Genomic DNA, 22,175 nt, shown 5'->3' on the forward strand with positions numbered 1-22,175 from the left:
GTTCACAAAGAAGCACAGAGTAAGGGAGGAATTAGCAACTCACACAAGACACAAAGATCACAGCAAATACGCACACACAAGACCCAGACTTAAGCTCAAAAGACTAGCACGCTAGAACGGAGCTCAAATCACTAGAATGTCGAACAAGTGCACAAGAATGGAGTGTGAGTGATCAAGAGTGCTCAAGGAATGCTTGGTGTTCTCCTCCATGCGCCTAGGGGTCCCTTTTATAGCCCCAAGGCAGCTAGGAGCCGTTGAGAGCATTCCAGGAAGGCAATTCTTGCCTTCTGTCGCCTGGTGCACCGGACAGTCCGGTGCACCAACGGACACTGTCCGGTGCGGATTTCTTTCCTTCTGTGGCGTAGCCGACCGTTGGCGCCTGGGAGCCGTTGGTGCACCGGACACTGTCCAGTGCACACCAGACAGTCTGATGCCCCCTCCCGACCGTTGGCTCGGCCACGTGTCTCGCGCAGATCGCGCAGCCGACCGTTGGCCCGGCCGACCGTTGGCTCACCGGACAGTCCGGTGCACACCGGACAGTCCGGTGAATTATAGCCGTACGCCGTTAATTTATTCCCGAGAGCGCCAAGTTCGCCTGAGCCCGCCTGGCACACCGGACAGTCCGGTGCACCTAGACAGCGCTGGCTTTGGCTGAAACAAAGCTATCTCTCTCCAATTTGTTTTCTCCTGTTTCCAGCACTTAGACACAATACATTAGTCTTTAAAACAATGTACTAAGTCTGAGAAACATACCTTTTGATATGATTTGCACTTTGTCCACCACATTGCATAGATCAACACAAAAGCACTTGCGTTGGCACTCAATCACCAAAATACTTAGAAATGACCTAAGGACACATTTCCCTTTCAGTAGGTCTAGATGACTCTAAAAGCATCCCAACTTGCAAACCAAACACGCCGTTCGACAATGGAAAACTTCTTGTAGTTCGACAATTATGTAGTGATTGATAACATATTAGAAAATACTCCGTCCGTGATCCGTCCATATAAAATATATATAATCATTTCTATTTAATAGTACAAAAAATAAAATATTGCCAAAATAAATATTTTAGATTAATCATAAAATATTTTTACAATAAATTTTAATAAAAAATCAATACTGTTTGTTATAAACTTGAAAAACTTAAACTACCTTGATAGGTACAAACATTCTAGTTGCGTTATATATAGAATATGAAAAACTTAAACTAGTTTGATAGGAACAACATGTACATATTGGATATTGCTCGGTGGGTGCGGGTCACATAAATTGGACGTGCATCTATACTGCCGGCTTCTTGCTTAATAGAATATGATTTTTATAAGATACGATAGGAACTTAGGAAGTTTGGAGACCATTTTTTTGTTTAGTACTTCGTTATGTGTTGTTTAATGGGGCTTGGGCCTGGGCCCTGGGCCAACCGGGTTGAGTGTTATCACCTCTATATCTATACTTTTAATTAAAGAATATAAATATCCTTCAAAAAAATTCTATGCAGATTAGTTTTAAAAAATTTATAAAAGATTTAAAATAGAAAAATATCCAAAGCGACAGCAACACCATTTATGTAGAGCATGCTATTAATTAGCACCTTCCTTTTTTCTCTGCCGTCAACCACGCCCACGTCCCCGCGGAGCACTGACATGCGCGCGTCGTGGTACCCTGGTCTGTGGCCTCTGCGCTCCCCTTCCTCCGCGGCCCTCGCCTCGCCAGAACAGCGGGAGATTTCGGGATCGGGCGGCCCTCCTCCGGCGTCCGGATCGAGAGGATTGGACCCGAATCCGATCGCCTAGCAGGGGGCGCGGCGCGCGCGCGATGGCGCCGGCGGTGGTGTCGGCGCTGGCCAAGTACAAACTGGTGTTCCTCGGCGACCAGTCCGTGGGCAAGACCAGCATCATCACCAGATTCATGTACGACAAGTTCGACACCACCTACCAGGTAACCGAGACCGCGAATCGTATCCATATCCACCGTCTCGTCCGTGCGCGCGGCGATCGATTTACCGATCGTTGTGTCTACAATTGCATCGATTGTGTCCTTTCTCTATCGAATGTTGGTCAATCATCAGATGTCGTTAGTGCACGTGTGTTCTTCATTTGATCTCGCATTGCCGCCTCTATTGCTTTGTGCAATGTTAAGGATCTGGAGTGACCATATGAGGAATAGTGGGTGCATGTATATATCATGATCGCCTATGGTAATTGGTACCGTGGGGAATTAGCCTCCAGTTTGCTTGCGTCCGATTCCAATCACATTGTCTCAACATGCATGTAGAAGACAATTTGGTCGCGTAGGAGTAGGGTGACTCCAAACTCTACTAGTGGCTGTGGTCTGTGTCGATCAACTTCAAAGAAAATATTACCGGACTGAACAATCAAAGCGCATGTGCAGCGAACGGGACACCGCACGGGAAGAATTTCGGGACTGGATTAAAAAATTAACCTCACTGCAAACCAAAGCTGGGCCTGCATTGTCAGGGTTAGAGCAGTTTCTTGATCGAGTGAAGGCTGTTTTCCCCCTCTTATTAATGAAATGTGGGGTGATCTTCCCAAACCCACCGAGCACCGAGTATCTTCTTTTTTTAAAAGCTCTTGTTGCAGATAGTTGGTATGGTTTTCTGGTGAATGCAGTCCTAGAAATGTCTGCAAATTTGATTAGTTCCTGAATTTCAGATAATCCATTTTGTGGAAAGTGGAATTTCCCGCATGCATGTCATATATTATGCTTGACAGAATGTAGTATGTTAGTAATTTGCTTCTTACGCCTTTTGTCACATGTGTACTTGGTCCAGGCAACGATTGGCATTGACTTTCTGTCAAAAACAATGTATCTAGAAGACCGAACTGTACGTTTACAACTCTGGTAAGTATCAATCTTTGGTTTGTCCCTAATTCATATACGAGCGTAGTTGGTTCAGTCATAGTGATGTTTAAATGATTAAATCAGTACTACTTCGTGATGCTCACAGAAGAAAAGGAATCAAATATGAAATTACTTAGTCACTGCATCTATTCACATTACTATTTGAGTTTTGGTAGCTTTGTTAGTTCATTTTCTTGGAGAACAGTTAGCATTTCATTGTTCTTGCTGTCAGGGATACTGCAGGACAGGAGAGGTTTAGGAGTCTTATTCCAAGCTACATCAGGGACTCTTCTGTTGCGGTGGTTGTTTATGATGTATCCAGTGAGTCACTCAAAAACCTTGTATAGTTGTAATCATTGCATGACACCAGCTGGTCCGATCTTTCCTGGTTCCAGACTTCCGGTGAACAATGTTATGCATACCGGACCACATTTTGAACACCGAGTATCATTAAATGTCATTTTGGAAAAACAACAATCAAACAACTTTATGGTGAAGTACAGTTACATTTTAATTCTAGTGAAGGGAAAAAGACATCGGCTCCTTTTCGGTTACCATTGCAGATAGACATTGGTTCTTGTCCAGTTTTCTTCTATGAATAGGTATAGTCACTGAAATGTTTATCCATACAGATAGACAGTCCTTCCTGAACACCTCAAAGTGGATCGATGAAGTGCGCACCGAGAGAGGTGGCGATGTGATAATCGTGCTCGTTGGCAACAAAACTGATCTTGTCGACAAGAGGTCAGCATCGTGATTTGAGCTCTCAAGTTTCTTTGTAGGCTAGATTCAGAGAAATATACAGATGGTGCTACTGCTAGCTTGCAAGCTCGTGATCATTTCGCCTTGTTCTACGCAGACAAGTGTCCACAGAAGAAGGAGAGAGCAAGGCAAAAGAATTGAATGTCATGTTCATCGAGACCAGCGCGAAAGCCGGCTTCAACATCAAGGTCAGATTCAAATGTCGAGCACGCCATTTGTCTCCAACGAGACAACGATGTAGATGCTTAGACTCTTTGATGTGCCATGTTGTGCACATTTGAACCTTATCAATTCTTCCTCATATGTGTAGCCGTTGTTCCGCAAGATCGCTGCAGCCCTGCCAGGAATGGAGACATTGTCAGCAAAGCAGGAGGACATGGTGGATGTCAACCTGAAGTCGACTTCTAGCCAGTCCAACTCGCAACAACAGGAGGGAAGTGGATGCGCCTGCTAGAAGTGTGTTAGCTTCACGCATACTTTCACTTGAAGAGCGTGTGTCGGTAACTGTTGTATAAGCAGTTACATATTTCACTAGTGTTACTACTTACTATCCTTAATTCTCTGATGCTTCTGTAGTGAGGCTCACATCGTTTTCTCATTTTCCATCTTGATTTTGTATGTTGCGGCAAAAGACCAGAAATAACAACATTTTGAATCACACCGGGTCTTTTGTTTCGAAATAACAATTAGTTATCGGAAAACTTCAACAGGAGATATTCTCCCTAACAACACAAAAATCAAGAGCTTATAATTTACCCAGAAGACATACCTCACTGCTCCAAGTATATTTTTAAATTGTGCATCTTCAGCCAATGCCATGGTTTTCAAGTTGTCCGACTTGCTGGTCATTTTGGTTGGGTGATCAACGATTAATCACGAATAGGATGTTAACTAGGATGGCTAGTCAATCCTGGTCGTTGTTGACACACTCATGCCAAGAGCGCAAGATAGTAGCTGTGGAGGATAGATATCCCCGGGTCCACTAAAGAGTAAAAGACCTCACGAAAGGCCCAAGGGCCCAATAAATCATAAGGTCATTCTTTCGTGGGCCTGGGGAGAGACAACCAGCAGAGCAGATCGACATGAGGCCGGATATGTAAACCCGGACGACCCACGACGTCGAGCGAGTGACCACAACAGAGATCCGACTTTCCCACGCCGGAGCCCCCATGCAACGGAGCCATGCGAGGATAAGTCGGCGAGGGTTACGCAGGGATAAACTCAAGAGGTTCACTATCTTTTAGCTACTTGTTGTTATCATATCCACATATATTGCCCCACGGTCGAGTATATAAGGCCTAGGGGGCACCCCTTCAGAACGATCGACTCTATTTTACTTAGCCACCTACATCAACTCTCGGCACTCTCAATTCAGAGAGCTCTCCTGTAACCTCGTTCACCAAACATACTCACCAGGACGTAGGGTGTTACGCATCTCTAAGCGGCCCGAACCTGTAAACCTTGTCCACTGTCCCTCGTGCAGTCGACACGAACCATTTTGCTACAGTTGTCGACACCGTCCTACTCCTAAAAACACCTCGAGGGGCAACCCCGGGTGTGCGATCGGACCCAAAACACCGACAGCTGGCGCGCCAGGTAGGGGGTGTGTCGACGATCCAAGCTAGCTCAATGGCCGTCACCTTCTACAGCAAGATCACCCTGCGCCCTGGATCCGTATTCTGCTTCGGAACAATCTCATCTGTAGCGGATGAAGAGGGAATTCTACACCGTATCGCGGATCCGCCGGAAAAGAAGTCTCCTCCAACGAACTCCGAAAATGCCGGAGAAGCGCAACCTCCAGCTCTTCGGAAAAAGATCGTCTCCGGAAAGTCGGGGGCCGAGGGCTCGCTGACCCAGAAAACTCCACTGTCTACTTCCCCGACAAAAGAATGGACACGGATCGCGAGGAAGAAGGAGACCAGGGAGAAGCAAGTTGTTCTTTCCGTTCCTCCGGCCTCAAAGGAGAACGGAAAGAAGGTCGCCACGACAGCAGCACCATTCTACCCCGACGTCCTCTTCATCGGGAGAGTGGGGTCGCCTACCGTCTCCGACGACGAGCCGACCGCACCCGGAGAAGAACCGCCTCAACGAGAATCCCGCCGACGGAGGAATCGGCGCAGGAACGTTCGACGACATCACGCGGCCGGAGAACGGGATCCGGAGCAGCCTGTCTCGCGAGACGAGGTCTCGGAGATAGGAGAAACTCCGGAAGAACGCGTCTTCAGAGAACGAAGGAACTCCCGACGACGTGATCGCCGACGGGCTCAGGAACAAGCCGAGCAAGATGCAAGGCAACCCCGGGAGAATCCATTCTTCGGGCGCAACCTGAATCCCGACTTCGCCCGAGCTATGAACACGCCGAGCGAAGTCGGAGGGGTACTAGCTCGGATAGCTGATGGACTTCCTCGGACTCCCGACGCTGAGGGCTACCGACGCCTGTTCACCCAGGCAGCCAACCATCTTCTACCGCTTGCTCACCCGCCGAACGATCTACGACACGCCATCAACAGTCGCCGAGATGCGCGAAGCTCCATCAATGCTTCGCGCGAACGGCGGCATGAGAACGAGATTCGCCGTCGGGAGGAGTACGACAGGGATCATGGCATCCCGGCTCAGAGCCAGGCCACCAGAACTGAGTCGGCAACGGCCTCAACTGGCGGTACCACCCGGGGACGGTCGAGGAACCACAACTCCCCTCCCCGGGACAGACATCGTCCCCGACGACAGGAGGACACGTGCGGAGTATCCGCTCTTACTCCGCGCCTTAGGGCCATTCAATGGCCTCCCAACTTCAAGGTATCCAATGTCGACAAATATGAACCTAAGCAGGATCCAGGGGGTTGGCTAGTCGTCTACACCACCGCTGCTCGAGCTGCCGGGGCGTCCGAAGACGTGATGACCGCGTATTTACCCATCGTCCTTGGGCAAGACGCGCTGCAATGGCTGCGACATCTACCCCGACACTGCATCTTCGAGGGTCTGGAATTTCATCACGTAGAAAGAGATCGGAACACAGCAGCCGATGTATTGTCCAAGCTAGGATCCAGTCGAACTCATGTCCCACCCGGAGTCTTTATGCAAGAAATTCTACAGCCGAGTATCTCAATGGATCAAACAGAAGAGTGCAACATCATAGATCAACTCGAACTAGATTCTGACGACTGGAGAAGGTCGATCATTAAGTATATAAAGAATGAAGAAGAACCAGACGACAAGAACTCGGCAGAACGCATTGCCAGACAGTCGGCTCACTATACACTCATTGGGGAGATATTATATAGAAGGGGTGCATCAGGCATCCTCATGAAGTGTGTTCTCCCGTCCACTGGGAAGCAACTTCTGGAGGAGGTCCATGCTGGGCAATGTGGAATACATGCAGCCTCCAGAACACTAGTCGGGAAGGTCTTCAGGTCAGGATTCTATTGGCCGACAGCGAAGAACGATGCAGCCGAGTTAGTTCAGAGGTGCGAAGCTTGCCAATACTTGTCAAAGCAACAACACATGCCAGCACAGCAACTGCAGACCATACCAGTAACTTGGCCTTTCGCATGCTGGGGACTGGATATGATTGGACCTTTCAAGAAAGCTCAAGGGGGATACACTCATGTATTGGTGGCGATTGACAAATTCACTAAATGGATAGAGTTCAAGCCCATTGCCTCTTTAACCTCTGCTAAGGCCGTAGAATTCATACAAGACATAATATTCAGATTCGGGATACCAAACAACATCATAACTGGCTTAGGATCCAACTTCACAAGTTCAGAATTCTTCGACTTCTGCGAGCAAAAGAGCATTCAGATCAAGTATGCATCTGTAGCACATCCAAGAGCCAACGGGCAGGTTGAGCGAGCCAACGGGATGATATTGGAGGCACTCAGGAAAAAGGTCTTCGATAAGAATGAAAAATTTGCAGGAAAGTGGATAAGGGAATTGCCTTATGTCGTTTGGAGCCTAAGAACCCAACCTAGCCGAGCCCTGCATGGAAACACTCCTTTCTTCATGGTCTATGGGTCGGAGGCAGTGCTACCCGCTGATCTCAAGTTCGGGGCGCCAAGGTTGATCTTCGAAAGCATAGCAGAAGCTGAGGCCACCAGGCTGGAGGACATTGATGTACTTGAAGAAGAACGGCTAAACACGGTAATCCAATCAGCACGGTATCAGCAGACTCTAAGGCGCTATCACGACAAGGCTGTGCGACAACGATTCTTCTCAGTAGGAGATCTCGTCCTCCGCCGAATTCTAACGGGGGAGGGACGGCTGTAACGCCCCGAATTTTGCAGTTGAATTTTTTTCTTTTCTTTACTCGCCAAAATTCGGGCGTTACCTTTCCCTTTTCTTTTTCCCCTCGCTAAACCTTGACCTTTTTCAAAGTTTAGCGGGATTCGGTTTGGATCTCCCGTGTAGGAAAAACCCTAAATACCTTATGTTGTTTGATGCACCATGCCGAACCTTGCATTTCTTTTGATTGCTTTGAAAGTGCAAATGCATGCATGTAGAAAGATCGGATTTCGAAAATGAGGAGAAGATCTTTTCTTTCTTTTTCTCTCTCTTTCTCTCTCCTCTTTTTCTCTCTCTCCCGCGCCGTGGGCCGACCCCGGCCGGCCCAGCCGCCCCTGGCGCCCCCCCTTTTGGGCCCAATTGGCCCATGCCGCCCCCCATCTCCCTTTTTCCCAAAACCCTCTCCCTCTCCCTCTCATTTTCCCTCTCTCTCCCTAAGCCGCCGCCCCTACCCCTGCCCTAGCCGCCGCCCCTGCCTAGGCCGCCGCCCCTCCCCGTCGCCGATCGGCCGCCCCGCTCGGCCGCCCCGTCCCCGTCCCCGGTGAGGCCCCTCCCCCTCTCCTCCCTCCCCCTCTCCTCCCTCCCCCTCTCCTCCCTCCCCTTCCCCTCGCCGCTCGGCCCCATGGCCGGTTCGGCCGCCCGCCCCACCCCGCCCGCTCGGCCCCTTGGCCGCGCCCCCGGCCCCCCAGCGCGCCCCCGGCTCGGCCGCCTGGCCAGCCCGGCCGCCCCCCCCCCCCCCCCCCCCCCCGCGCGCGCCCCCATGGCCGGCTCGGCCGCTCGGCCGCCCCGCGCCCTGCCCCGCGCCCCTGCGCGCCCAGCGGCTCGGCCGCCCCGCCCCCCTGCTCGGCCGGCTCGGCCGCCCCCTGCGCCGCCCGCCCTTGCCAGCCCGGCCGCCCGCCGCCGGCTCAGCCGCCCCGGCTCGGCCGCCCCTGCGCGCCCCGCCTAGGGCCGGTTCAACCGCCCCTAGGGCCGGTTCAACCGCCCCCCCTCTGTTTTTTTTATTTTTTTTTATTTTATTTTATTTACTTTCTGTGATCATAATTACTGTATTTTAAGTAGGCTAATCACTGTTCATGTTATGGGAAAATAGGAAGTTTAATTTAAAATTCCGTTATGTTATTGATTCACGTAGTTAATTGTTTACCCTGTGCAATGTTGATCAACTAAAAGTGATTAGGTTTCCATTAGTATATATAAATATATATAACAGAATTATTTTGTTAAAAACCAATTGTGTCATTAGTGCATAAGATTTAACCCCCTGCGAGACCTTTCCCGTTTCTTTCTAACCATAACAAATGCGTTATCGAATGTCATACTTGGTGCATATTCACTTTATTCGTTATCTTGTATGGTGTACTGTTCTTTTGTATTAAATATGTGGATGGATGTATGTATGTTTGCGCTCGCATAGAGAACGATCCGGTCGAAGAGCCCGAGGAATTCGCAGGAGAAGCCCCTGAGCAGCAGTCGGTTGGTGGAGGCAAGTGTCCTTTGACCTATCTCTGTCCTATTCATTCTTTAATTCACCTCCCGCATTACACATTTATACCTAAGGATTGACTAGCTTTTGTTATCCATGTCCTTGTTTACCTATTTGGGTCGGATTATTACTACTTAGTCTGATGCTATTGCTCAACTCTAATCAATGAACATGATGTGATTATCTATGATACGCTGTTTTCCCGTTCTTCTTTATGATTATACTTGTGGTTTTCAAGGGGACTCGAGCGGTTTCTCGAGTGCCTCTCCGTAAGGACCTGTTCTATGGATGACCGCCCGGGAAAACAGTGCAACCATGAGGGTGGAATGGGGTGCCCTTAGCTGAATAATTAGAGGATCCGGGATGTAGTTCACTTAGCCGTCGTGCCGTCAATGGGGCTCGGTGTATGCGGCTCGCTCTGCCAAGTTTGGGTTCGCCCCTTGGGGAGGAGTGCGGTGCATTTAGGAAACCTAACGGGTGGCTACAGCCCCGGGGAATCTTTGTAAAGGCTACGTAGTGAAACCCTGCCTATTCACCTTGGTAGTGTTTAAGGGTTTGATCGGCCCGAGGCAAGAGGGAATCACGGCTTGTGGGTAAAGTGCACAACCTCTGCAGAGTGTTATGAAACTGATATATCAGCCGTGCTCGCGGTTATGAGCGGCCAAGGGAGCTCCAGAGATTAGTGATACTTGATCAGAGATATTTTGGTACAGGTGGCAATGAGATTGATGGTTCTGGTTATGATTATGGTATTGGTAAGGGGTATTCTTTCCGTTTGGAAAGGATACATTGGGTTAATAACTTGGGTTAATGTTAAAACCTGGCTTTCTACTAGTAAGTAATAACCTGACCAACTAAAAGCAACTGCTTGACTGATCCCCACATAAAGCTAGTCCACTACAGCCAAACAGGATACTTGCTGAGTATGTTGATGTGTACTCACCCTTGCTCTACACACCAAACCCCCCCCCAGGTTGTCAGCATTGCAACCACTGCTCAGGAGAAGATGAAGCTGTGGAAGGAGACTTCCAGGAGTTCCAAGACTACGACGAGTTCTAGGTGTGGGTTAGCGGCAACCCCCAGTCGGCTGCCTGTGAAGGCCGCGGTTATCTACGTTTCTTTTCCGCACTTTGATTTATTGTAAGAACTATATGAACGTCTCAGACGTATGATGTAATCGACTATTATCCCTTTTAATACTATTTTGAGCACTGTGTGATGATGTCCATGTTATGTAACTGCTGTGTACGTGAATAACTGATCCTGGCACGTACATGGTTCGCATTCGGTTTGCCTTCTAAAAACCGGGTGTGACATAAGTGGTATCAGAGCCGTGCTGACTGTAGGACCGCTAACCTAGAGTAGAATGGTCGTTCTAAGGACTATAGACCTCTGTCCCTGCCTTGACTTTGATATCTCTTCAAAAGTTGGTCCTACTGACCAAACCTATGTTCTACTACATATTATACCTTGCTGAAAATTATGTTTTATTCTGATCCTTCATTTATTTATGATTCATTACTTGCTGGTCATATTAATTCTGTTCTCACCCTTTTGCTTGCGATGTCTTTTGTAGATGGCTCGACTTAGACACCACTGGGCGTCCCAGCTTCTGGAGTAGCTGCTGGAGGAGACCCAGACGACGGAGGTGGCGACGACAGCTCGAGCCACGACACCGACTTCTCTGCTAACCCTGAGCCGGAAGGATGGGTTGCTCGACCCATCACTCGCGACGCTGCTCGCGGGTGTCACTTCCACGATGCGCTCGACACCCTGCTACGTCGGGCATTTGACCGACATACTTGGTCCGTCGAGTATCGCTGTGTGGTCTACCAGCACAGTCGCGGGGTCTACCCGGATCGCTGGGAGGCAACTTGCTTGGTGCGCTGCCCGGAGAACAGTCTCCAGGGAGCGGAGGCTTGCTCAGAGCACTATTCTATCTCTGAGCGGGACTCAGCTGAGGCAGCCATGCAAGATGCTGCACGGCGTGCGCTTTCGCACTACTGCTCGGTTTTCGGTGGGGCAGCTGACGGTCTTGACCTGAAGTATTACCCCCGCCGTTCATCTGGCAGCACAGGAGGCGTGATTGTCTCACCTGTCGGTGAGGGCAATCCTAGGTTGAGCAGCACAGTCAACCTAGCCGCCGTGCTAAACACGGAGCTGTACCATGCACTAGACGAGCTGAGTAGGGCTCGTGCTGAGATCGCCCTGCTGCGGGCTGAGCGCGCGGAACGTCGTCACCTGGACGGTGGTTCCCCCGCTCCCGTTGGGACTCAGCACCCGTACCGCTCACCTCAGCGTGGACACCAGTCTTATGGCAATCCCGCCTGCAAGACCAAGATAAACCTAGAACCATAGATCGTTAGAGTTGGATCTTGTAATTAATACGAAATAAATATATACATGGAAGCTTCAGTCTTAGCGTTAGTCTCGGTCTTAGTTAGTTTTAGTTAGACAGGGCAGTTTGCTATATCCTGTGCATTTATGTTTGTCATGATGAACTATGTTTGGTTTGGATCTTTGTAATGATTGTCACCAGAGTGTGGGTATCCCCTGCATTTTGGTTTACATACTATGTCAATAAAGTTAGTTATATAGTTGGGAAAACCTTTATTCTACTTTCCTCTTTATCTGAGAAGCTGTGTGGTCTGTGTTGGAGATCAGTGAAGATGCTCATCTGTTCAGTGCTGTTGGAGAATTCTATACTCTTTTCTTATGCTGCAAGCTTTGCCAGATCAGTTCTGATGTGTGGTTGCGTTCTGCAGATGTCAGAGAACAGGCGTAGAGGAGGAAGGCGTGCTCAGCAGGAGCAAGCCGGTCAGCAAGATGAGGCGCCCCAGCAGCAGCAGCTGCCGCCCCCGCCCCCGATGTCGATTGAGCAGATGTTTCTGATGCAGACTCAGGCAGTTCAAGCCATCGGTCAGACTCTGGCCGCCATTCAGCAGCAGCAGCAGCAGCAGGCTCCACCCCAGCCTCAGATGCCTCAGATGCCTAGAGATAAGCGTGCTGAATTCATGAGAGGTCATCCACCAACGTTCGCTCATTCTTCCGACCCCATGGATGCTGAAGATTGGCTGCGCACTGTGGAGCGGGAGTTGCATACCGCTCAGTGCGATGACAGGGAGAAAGTTCTGTATGGTCCCCGTCTGTTGAGAGGAGCAGCCCAGTCATGGTGGGAGTCTTACCTCGCCACCCATGCCAACCCCGACACCATCACCTGGGAAGAGTTCAGAGGTAGCTTTCGTCAGTACCATGTGCCTGCAGGTCTGATGACAGTGAAGAAGGAGGAGTTCCTGGCCCTTAAGCAAGGGTCATCGTCTGTCAGTGAGTATCGGGACAGGTTTCTGCAGTTGTCTCGCTACGCTCCCGAAGATGTCAACACCGACGCCAAGCGACAATACCGTTTTCTGAGAGGCTTGGTTGACCCTCTGCAGTATCAGCTGATGAATCACACCTTCCCGACATTCCAGCACCTGATTGACAGAGCAATCATGACAGAAAGGAAGCGTAAGGAGATGGAAGATCGTAAGCGCAAGATCAGTGGACCCCAGCCTGGAAGCAGCAGCCGTCCCCGTTTCTCAGGCAATCAACCTCAGCAGTTCAGGCAGAACCAGCGTCCACCTCAGCAGCATCAGCAGCGTCAGCAGTATCAGCAGTTCCAAAGGCAGTATCCTCAGCATCAGTACCAGAACCGTCAGAGCAATCAGTCAGGAGGTCAGTTTCAGAAGCAGAATCAGCAAGCACCTCGTCTTCCTGCCCCAGCAAATCAGCAGAACAGTCAGGCAGCACCAGCTCAGGTTGGAAACAGGGCATGTTTCCACTGTGGAGAGCAAGGCCATTGGGTGATGCAATGTCCGAAGAAGGCAGCCCAGCAGCAGTCAGGCCCCAATGCCCCAGCAAAGCAGAATGTGTCTCAGCCTGGAGCAGGCAATCGCCCTCAGCCGCGCTATAATCATGGAAGGCTGAACCACTTGGAGGCTGAAGCAGTTCAGGAGACCCCCGACATGATAGTAGGTATGTTCCCAGTCGACTCCCATATTGCAGAAGTGTTATTTGATACTGGAGCAACACATTCTTTCATTACTGCATCATGGGTAGAAGCACATAATCTTCCAATTACTACCATGTCAACCCCTATTCAAATTGACTCAGCTGGTGGTAGAATTCGAGCTGATAGCATTTGTTTAAATGTAAGTGTGGAAATAAGGGGGATAGCGTTTCCCGCCAACCTTATAGTAATGGGTACTCAGGGAATAGATGTCATCCTAGGGATGAATTGGTTAGATAAGTATCAGGCAGTTATCAGTTGTGATAAAAGGACAATCAAGTTGGTGTCCCCACTAGGAGAGGAAGTGGTGACCGAGTTAGTCCCGCCTGAGCCAAAGAAAGGAAGTTGTTATCAGATGGCTGTCGATAGCAGTGAAGCAGACCCAATTGAGAGTATCAAGGTTGTGTCTGAATTCCCAGATGTGTTTCCAAAGGATTTACCGGGTATGCCACCAGAGCGGAAAGTTGAATTTGCTATAGAGCTTCTTCCTGGAACCGCCCCCATCTCTAAGAGAGCTTACAGAATATCTGGACCAGAGTTGGTTGAGCTTAAGAAGCAGATTGATGAGCTGTCAGAGAAAGGTTACATCCGGCCAAGCACCTCGCCTTGGGCCGCCCCTGCCTTGTTTGTGGAGAAGAAAGATGGCACCAAGAGGATGTGTATCGATTATCGAGCTTTGAATGAAGTCACGATCAAGAACAAGTATCCTTTGCCCAGAATAGAAGATCTGTTCGACCAGTTGAGAGGAGCCAGTGTGTTCTCCAAGATCGATCTGAGGTCAGGTTATCATCAGCTCAGGATCCGACCTTCGGACATTCCGAAGACGGCATTCATTACCAAGTATGGTTTATATGAGTTCACAGTGATGTCTTTTGGTTTGACCAATGCGCCAGCATTCTTTATGAACTTGATGAACAGTGTATTCATGGATTATCTTGATAAGTTCGTGGTGGTATTCATTGATGACATTCTGGTTTATTCTCAAAGTGAAGAAGAGCATGCAGATCATTTTAGGATGGTATTGCAGAGATTGCGAGAGCACCAGTTGTATGCAAAGTTGAGCAAGTGTGAGTTCTGGATCAGTGAAGTCCTGTTCTTGGGTCACATAATCAACAAAGAAGGATTGGCTGTGGATCCGAAGAAAGTGGCAGACATTCTAAACTGGAAAGCGCCAACGGATGCTCGAGGAATCAAGAGCTTCATTGGAATGGCCGGATATTATCGGCGATTCATTGAAGGGTTTTCGAAGATTGCGAAGCCAATGACAGCGTTGCTAGGCAACAAGGTTGAGTTCAAGTGGACCCAGAAATGCCAAGAGGCCTTTGAAGCGCTGAAAGAGAAGTTGACAACAGCGCCTGTCCTAGTCTTGCCTGATGTGCACAAGCCCTTCTCGGTGTATTGCGATGCTTGTTACACAGGTTTGGGATGTGTGTTGATGCAAGAGGGAAGAGTTGTGGCTTACTCGTCCCGACAGCTGAAGGTTCATGAGAAGAACTACCCAATCCATGATCTAGAGTTGGCAGCAGTGGTTCACGCACTGAAGACATGGAGGCACTATCTGTATGGACAGAAATGCGATGTTTACACAGACCACAAGAGTCTGAAGTACATATTCACTCAGTCAGAATTGAACATGAGGCAACGAAGATGGTTAGAATTGATCAAAGACTATGAGTTGGAGATTCATTACCATCCAGGAAAAGCGAACGTAGTGGCAGATGCTTTGAGCAGAAAGAGTCAAGTCAATCTGATGGTCGCTCGTCCGATGCCTTATGAGTTGGCCAAAGAGTTTGACAGGTTGAGTCTCGGGTTTCTGAACAATTCGCGAGGAGTCACAGTTGAATTGGAACCTACCTTGGAGCGCGAAATCAAAGAAGCGCAGAAAAATGATGAGAAGATCAGTGAGATTCGGCGATTGATTCTAGATGGCAGAGGCAAAGACTTTCGAGAAGATGCAGAAGGTGTGGTATGGTTCAAAGACCGCTTGTGTGTTCCCAATGTCCAGTCTATTCGGGAGTTGATTCTTAAGGAAGCTCATGAGACAGCTTATTCGATTCACCCTGGCAGTGAGAAGATGTATCAGGATCTGAAGAAGAAATTCTGGTGGTACGGAATGAAAAGAGAAATCGCAGAGCATGTGGCTATGTGCGATAGTTGTCGAAGAATTAAGGCAGAACACCAGAGACCAGCTGGATTGTTGCAACCGTTGCAGATCCCTCAGTGGAAATGGGATGAAATTGGTATGGATTTCATAGTCGGATTGCCTCGCACTCGAGCCGGCTACGATTCCATTTGGGTAGTAGTGGACCGCTTGACCAAGTCAGCCCACTTCATACCTGTCAAGACCAACTACAACAGTGCAGTATTGGCAGAATTGTATATGTCTCGGATCGTTTGTCTTCATGGTGTGCCAAAGAAGATAGTGTCAGACAGAGGAACGCAGTTCACCTCTCATTTCTGGCAGCAGTTGCATGAAGCCTTGGGCACGCATCTGAATTTCAGTTCAGCTTATCACCCGCAGACAGATGGTCAGACTGAAAGAACCAATCAAATCCTTGAAGATATGTTGAGAGCCTGTGCGTTGCAAGATCAGTCCGGATGGGACAAGCGATTGCCTTATGCGGAGTTTTCCTATAACAACAGTTACCAGGCCAGTTTGAAGATGTCACCGTTTCAAGCGCTGTATGGAAGGAGTTGCAGAACTCCGTTGCAATGGGATCAGCCTGGAGAGAAGCAGGTGTTTGGGCCAGATATTTTGCTTGAAGCCGAAGAGAACATCAAGATGGTCCGAGAGAATCTGAAGATAGCGCAATCAAGGCAGCGAAGCTATGCAGACACAAGAAGAAGAGAGCTGAGTTTCGAAGTCGGAGACTTTGTCTATCTGAAAGTGTCACCGATCAGAGGAGTCAGAAGATTCGGAGTCAAAGGCAAGCTGGCACCCCGCTACATTGGTCCGTATCAAATTCTCTCAAAGCGTGGAGAAGTGGCTTATCAGCTCAGCCTGCCAGAGAATTTGTCTGCTGTGCATGATGTCTTTCATGTGTCTCAATTGAAGAAGTGTTTGCGTGTGCCAGAAGAGCAGTTGCCAGTGGAAGGTCTTGAAGTCCAGGAGGACTTGACCTATATTGAGAAGCCAGCTCAGATCCTTGAGGTTGCAGATAGAGTCACCCGAAGGAAGACCGTCAGAATGTGCAAAGTCAGATGGAGTCACCACTCTGAGGAAGAAGCAACCTGGGAGCGTGAAGATGATCTGATGGCCAAGTACCCGGAGCTCTTTGCTAGCCAGCCCTGAATCTCGAGGGCGAGATTCTTTTAAGGGGGATAGGTTTGTAACGCCCCGAATTTTGCAGTTGAATTTTTTTCTTTTCTTTACTCGCCAAAATTCGGGCGTTACCTTTCCCTTTTCTTTTTCCCCTCGCTAAACCTTGACCTTTTTCAAAGTTTAGCGGGATTCGGTTTGGATCTCCCGTGTAGGAAAAACCCTAAATACCTTATGTTGTTTGATGCACCATGCCGAACCTTGCATTTCTTTTGATTGCTTTGAAAGTGCAAATGCATGCATGTAGAAAGATCAGATTTCGAAAATGAGGAGAAGATCTTTTCTTTCTTTTTCTCTCTCTTTCTCTCTCCTCTTTTTCTCTCTCTCCCGCGCCGTGGGCCGACCCCGGCCGGCCCAGCCGCCCCTGGCGCCCCCCCTTTTGGGCCCAATTGGCCCATGCCGCCCCCCATCTCCCTTTTTCCCAAAACCCTCTCCCTCTCCCTCTCATTTTCCCTCTCTCTCCCTAAGCCGCCGCCCCTACCCCTGCCCTAGCCGCCGCCCCTGCCTAGGCCGCCGCCCCTCCCCGTCGCCGATCGGCCGCCCCGCTCGGCCGCCCCGTCCCCGTCCCCGGTGAGGCCCCTCCCCCTCTCCTCCCTCCCCCTCTCCTCCCTCCCCCTCTCCTCCCTCCCCTTCCCCTCGCCGCTCGGCCCCATGGCCGGTTCGGCCGCCCGCCCCACCCCGCCCGCTCGGCCCCTTGGCCGCGCCCCCGGCCCCCCAGCGCGCCCCCGGCTCGGCCGCCTGGCCAGCCCGGCCGCCCCCCCCCCCCCCCACGCGCGCCCCCATGGCCGGCTCGGCCGCTCGGCCGCCCCGCGCCCTGCCCCGCGCCCCTGCGCGCCCAGCGGCTCGGCCGCCCCGCCCCCCTGCTCGGCCGGCTCGGCCGCCCCCTGCGCCGCCCGCCCTTGCCAGCCCGGCCGCCCGCCGCCGGCTCAGCCGCCCCGGCTCGGCCGCCCCTGCGCGCCCCGCCTAGGGCCGGTTCAACCGCCCCTAGGGCCGGTTCAACCGCCCCCCCCTCTGTTTTTTTTATTTTTTTTTATTTTATTTTATTTACTTTCTGTGATCATAATTACTGTATTTTAAGTAGGCTAATCACTGTTCATGCTATGGGAAAATAGGAAGTTTAATTTAAAATTCCGTTATGTTATTGATTCACGTAGTTAATTGTTTACCCTGTGCAATGTTGATCAACTAAAAGTGATTAGGTTTCCATTAGTATATATAAATATATATAACAGAATTATTTTGTTAAAAACCAATTGTGTCATTAGTGCATAAGATTTAACCCCCTGCGAGACCTTTCCCGTTTCTTTCTAACCATAACAAATGCGTTATCGAATGTCATACTTGGTGCATATTCACTTTATTCGTTATCTTGTATGGTGTACTGTTCTTTTGTATTAAATATGTGGATGGATGTATGTATGTTTGCGCTCGCATAGAGAACGATCCGGTCGAAGAGCCCGAGGAATTCGCAGGAGAAGCCCCTGAGCAGCAGTCGGTTGGTGGAGGCAAGTGTCCTTTGACCTATCTCTGTCCTATTCATTCTTTAATTCACCTCCCGCATTACACATTTATACCTAAGGATTGACTAGCTTTTGTTATCCATGTCCTTGTTTACCTATTTGGGTCGGATTATTACTACTTAGTCTGATGCTATTGCTCAACTCTAATCAATGAACATGATGTGATTATCTATGATACGCTGTTTTCCCGTTCTTCTTTATGATTATACTTGTGGTTTTCAAGGGGACTCGAGCGGTTTCTCGAGTGCCTCTCCGTAAGGACCTGTTCTATGGATGACCGCCCGGGAAAACAGTGCAACCATGAGGGTGGAATGGGGTGCCCTTAGCTGAATAATTAGAGGATCCGGGATGTAGTTCACTTAGCCGTCGTGCCGTCAATGGGGCTCGGTGTATGCGGCTCGCTCTGCCAAGTTTGGGTTCGCCCCTTGGGGAGGAGTGCGGTGCATTTAGGAAACCTAACGGGTGGCTACAGCCCCGGGGAATCTTTGTAAAGGCTACGTAGTGAAACCCTGCCTATTCACCTTGGTAGTGTTTAAGGGTTTGATCGGCCCGAGGCAAGAGGGAATCACGGCTTGTGGGTAAAGTGCACAACCTCTGCAGAGTGTTATGAAACTGATATATCAGCCGTGCTCGCGGTTATGAGCGGCCAAGGGAGCTCCAGAGATTAGTGATACTTGATCAGAGATATTTTGGTACAGGTGGCAATGAGATTGATGGTTCTGGTTATGATTATGGTATTGGTAAGGGGTATTCTTTCCGTTTGGAAAGGATACATTGGGTTAATAACTTGGGTTAATGTTAAAACCTGGCTTTCTACTAGTAAGTAATAACCTGACCAACTAAAAGCAACTGCTTGACTGATCCCCACATAAAGCTAGTCCACTACAGCCAAACAGGATACTTGCTGAGTATGTTGATGTGTACTCACCCTTGCTCTACACACCAAACCCCCCCAGGTTGTCAGCATTGCAACCACTGCTCAGGAGAAGATGAAGCTGTGGAAGGAGACTTCCAGGAGTTCCAAGACTACGACGAGTTCTAGGTGTGGGTTAGCGGCAACCCCCAGTCGGCTGCCTGTGAAGGCCGCGGTTATCTACGTTTCTTTTCCGCACTTTGATTTATTGTAAGAACTATATGGACGTCTCAGACGTATGATGTAATCGACTATTATCCCTTTTAATACTATTTTGAGCACTGTGTGATGATGTCCATGTTATGTAACTGCTGTGTACGTGAATAACTGATCCTGGCACGTACATGGTTCGCATTCGGTTTGCCTTCTAAAAACCGGGTGTGACAACGGCACAAGTTATCACCCTTATGGGAAGGACCCTTCATGGTAGCAGAAGTCACTCGGCCCGGATCGTATCGCCTCACTCAGATGGATGGCACAGAAGTTGGGAACTCCTGGAACATAGAACACCTCAGAAAGTTTTATCCCTAGCTGTATTTCAAAACTGCTGGGACGACGATGTATTATGTAAAGTGGAAATATGTCATCAATAAAAAAGAGGTTTCAAAGATACTCAGTTCGTTTACGATTGACTTGCATTCTTACTTAACTCGGGGTGACCACTATGCCCTACTAACGGAGCAATCGACTTAAGTCGGCAACGACTTAAGGCGGTGCAACATGCTCACGCTTACTTAACTCGGGGTGACCACTATGCCCTACTAACGGAGCAATCGACTTGAGTCGGCAACGACTTAAGGCGGTGCAACATGCTCACGCTTACTTAACTCGGGGTGACCACTATGCCCTACTAACGGAGCAATCGACTTAAGTCGGCAACGACTTAAGGCGGTGCAACATGCTCACGCTTACTTAACTCGGGGTGACCACTATGCCCTACTAACGGAGCAATCGACTTGAGTCGGCAACGACTTAAGGCGGTGCAACATGCTCACGCTTACTTAACTCGGGGTGACCACTATGCCCTACTAACGGAGCAATCGACTTAAGTTGGCAACGACTTAAGGCGGTGCAACATGCTCACGCTTACTTAACTCGGGGTGACCACTATGCCCTACTAATGGAGCAATCGACTAAAGTCAGTGGCGACTAAAGCCGGTGCAGCATGCTCATGCCTATGCAATTCAGGGGATGACTTCTATATCCCGCAAACAAATCTCATAATCATCGTGCGTCGTTTCATTACTGCAAATTTACGAACTGATGAATTCTGATACAATAAGAGAGTAATTATATCATTCGAATGCTGAACTGATGTCCTCTAACAAATACTCGATCATGCTAACCGCGCGCTCAAAGCATGTAAAATGTTTCTCTATTTCGCAATGTCTTTCTCAGGGGCGACCGACGAAGAAGGGCGACTCGAGGAATCAGGGGCAGCATTCACGTCAGCCCTTATGTCTTCAGGAACAACCACGCCGGGTCTCCTCATCAAGATTCGTCCCGCCCGAATAGCCTTGTCCATGGCTCTGTCGCGCTGGGCTTTGAGAGTAACAGAAGTTTCTTCGGCAACTTTAGCAGCCAGTCGAGCAGTCTCTAACTCCTGGGCAATGGATTTCTTGGAAGCTCGGAGTTCTTTGATGGTGGCATCCTTTGCTGATATCAACTGCTTGAGGCGGGTCACTTCGTCTGCAGATTCCTGCAGCTTACAACATTGATTGTCCAATTCCTCCATTGTAAAGCGGTGACTCCTCTCCAAGATGGTCAGCGAGTTGCTAGAATCACGATACAATCTGTCAAGATTGTCACGAGAAGCAGCAAGGATACGCTTTTCTTCATGCAAGCAAAAATCATCTCCTTCAAAAACCAAGCAAGTAATAGGAACACAGCAAGGCAAGGCACAGTTTTGTAAATTACCTTTTCAGAATTGAGCTGAGCATGAAGAGAAGAACTCAGGGCATTGGCGTCATCCAAGGCAGCGGAGACCTGACCCAGTTCAGTTTGGCTCTGAGAGTACTTCTCCTCGAAGTCAGCGCACCGCTGGACCCATTCAGCCTGATCTCGGGAGTGTTTTTCCTCAATAATTGAAATCTGCCGAGTCATTCCTAGCAAGAGATAATCAAACAAAACGGGGTCAGAAGGTAAAACAGTCCACAGCAAAGGCAAAGAGAAGCAAAAAGGGCACTAACCAGCGTTGGTTGCCTCCAATTCAGAGACGCGATGTTGAAGTGACACTGGATTCCAACATGCAAGAGACGAAGCCACTTCTGGGACGGAAGCACCCTGCAATCTCAGCTGGCTGGCCATCCCATCCACCAAAGCCTGATGAGGAAAACAGATGAGGGTGATGACAGCAGTTCATACAATGTGAAAATCAAGCTAAAACACATCACGGTACCTGGAGGTTGGAAAAGAACGAAGGGATCCCCAAATCAGGGGAGATCAGTTGATAAGCAGGCGTAAGGCCACCACCCGAAGCAGCTTGCAACGAACCAGCAGAGATCAGCTCAGTACCTTCAACAGAGCCCAACACTCGGTCAGCAGGGACGCTGCCCTCTAAAGCGACTCCCTGATCCAAAGTTTGGGCTACCACCATACAACCAGAGTGTGGAGAAGATCCCGCGTGAACGTCCATGGAAGTATAGGAAGGAGACCCTGCTTGGGCACCCTCGGGGGCTGGGTCATAGTTGGCACTGCCCACTTGAGCCAGATCATCCCCGGCAGCACCCTCGGGGGCTGGGCAGTGGCTTACACTCTTCACCCGAGCTAAGTCATCCCCGGCGACATCCTCAGGGGCTGGGCATGTGTCAGCACCATTCTTGAGGTCCAAGCTCTCCGCAGTAACCACCTCTAAGGTTGACGGGCCCTCAGCCACTTCCATAGGACCAGGACAATCCAAGTCAGCTTCCCGACCCTCGAGATCGCGCTCTAAGGTCGACGAGGCACGGGATGACCTCAACCCAGCATCAGGCACGTCAACGCA

General features: G+C 49.6%; 1 protein-coding gene across 1 annotated transcript; it reads left to right on the top strand.

The window, feature by feature from the left end:
* The first annotated feature begins 1,591 nt into the window (after positions 1-1,591).
* Positions 1,592-4,286, top strand: LOC103647867 (ras-related protein RABH1b). The gene is made up of 6 exons (XM_008672365.1): positions 1,592-1,942; positions 2,796-2,866; positions 3,099-3,187; positions 3,499-3,610; positions 3,726-3,816; positions 3,939-4,286. Exons 1-6 carry the CDS (start codon positions 1,820-1,822, stop codon positions 4,080-4,082), a joined length of 630 nt encoding a protein of 209 aa, XP_008670587.1. The 5' UTR covers positions 1,592-1,819; the 3' UTR covers positions 4,083-4,286.
* The last annotated feature ends 17,889 nt before the right edge of the window (positions 4,287-22,175 follow it).

This window comes from Zea mays, chromosome 2, assembly GCF_902167145.1.
Source record: "Zea mays cultivar B73 chromosome 2, Zm-B73-REFERENCE-NAM-5.0, whole genome shotgun sequence".
Taxonomy (NCBI): Eukaryota; Viridiplantae; Streptophyta; class Magnoliopsida; order Poales; family Poaceae; genus Zea; species Zea mays.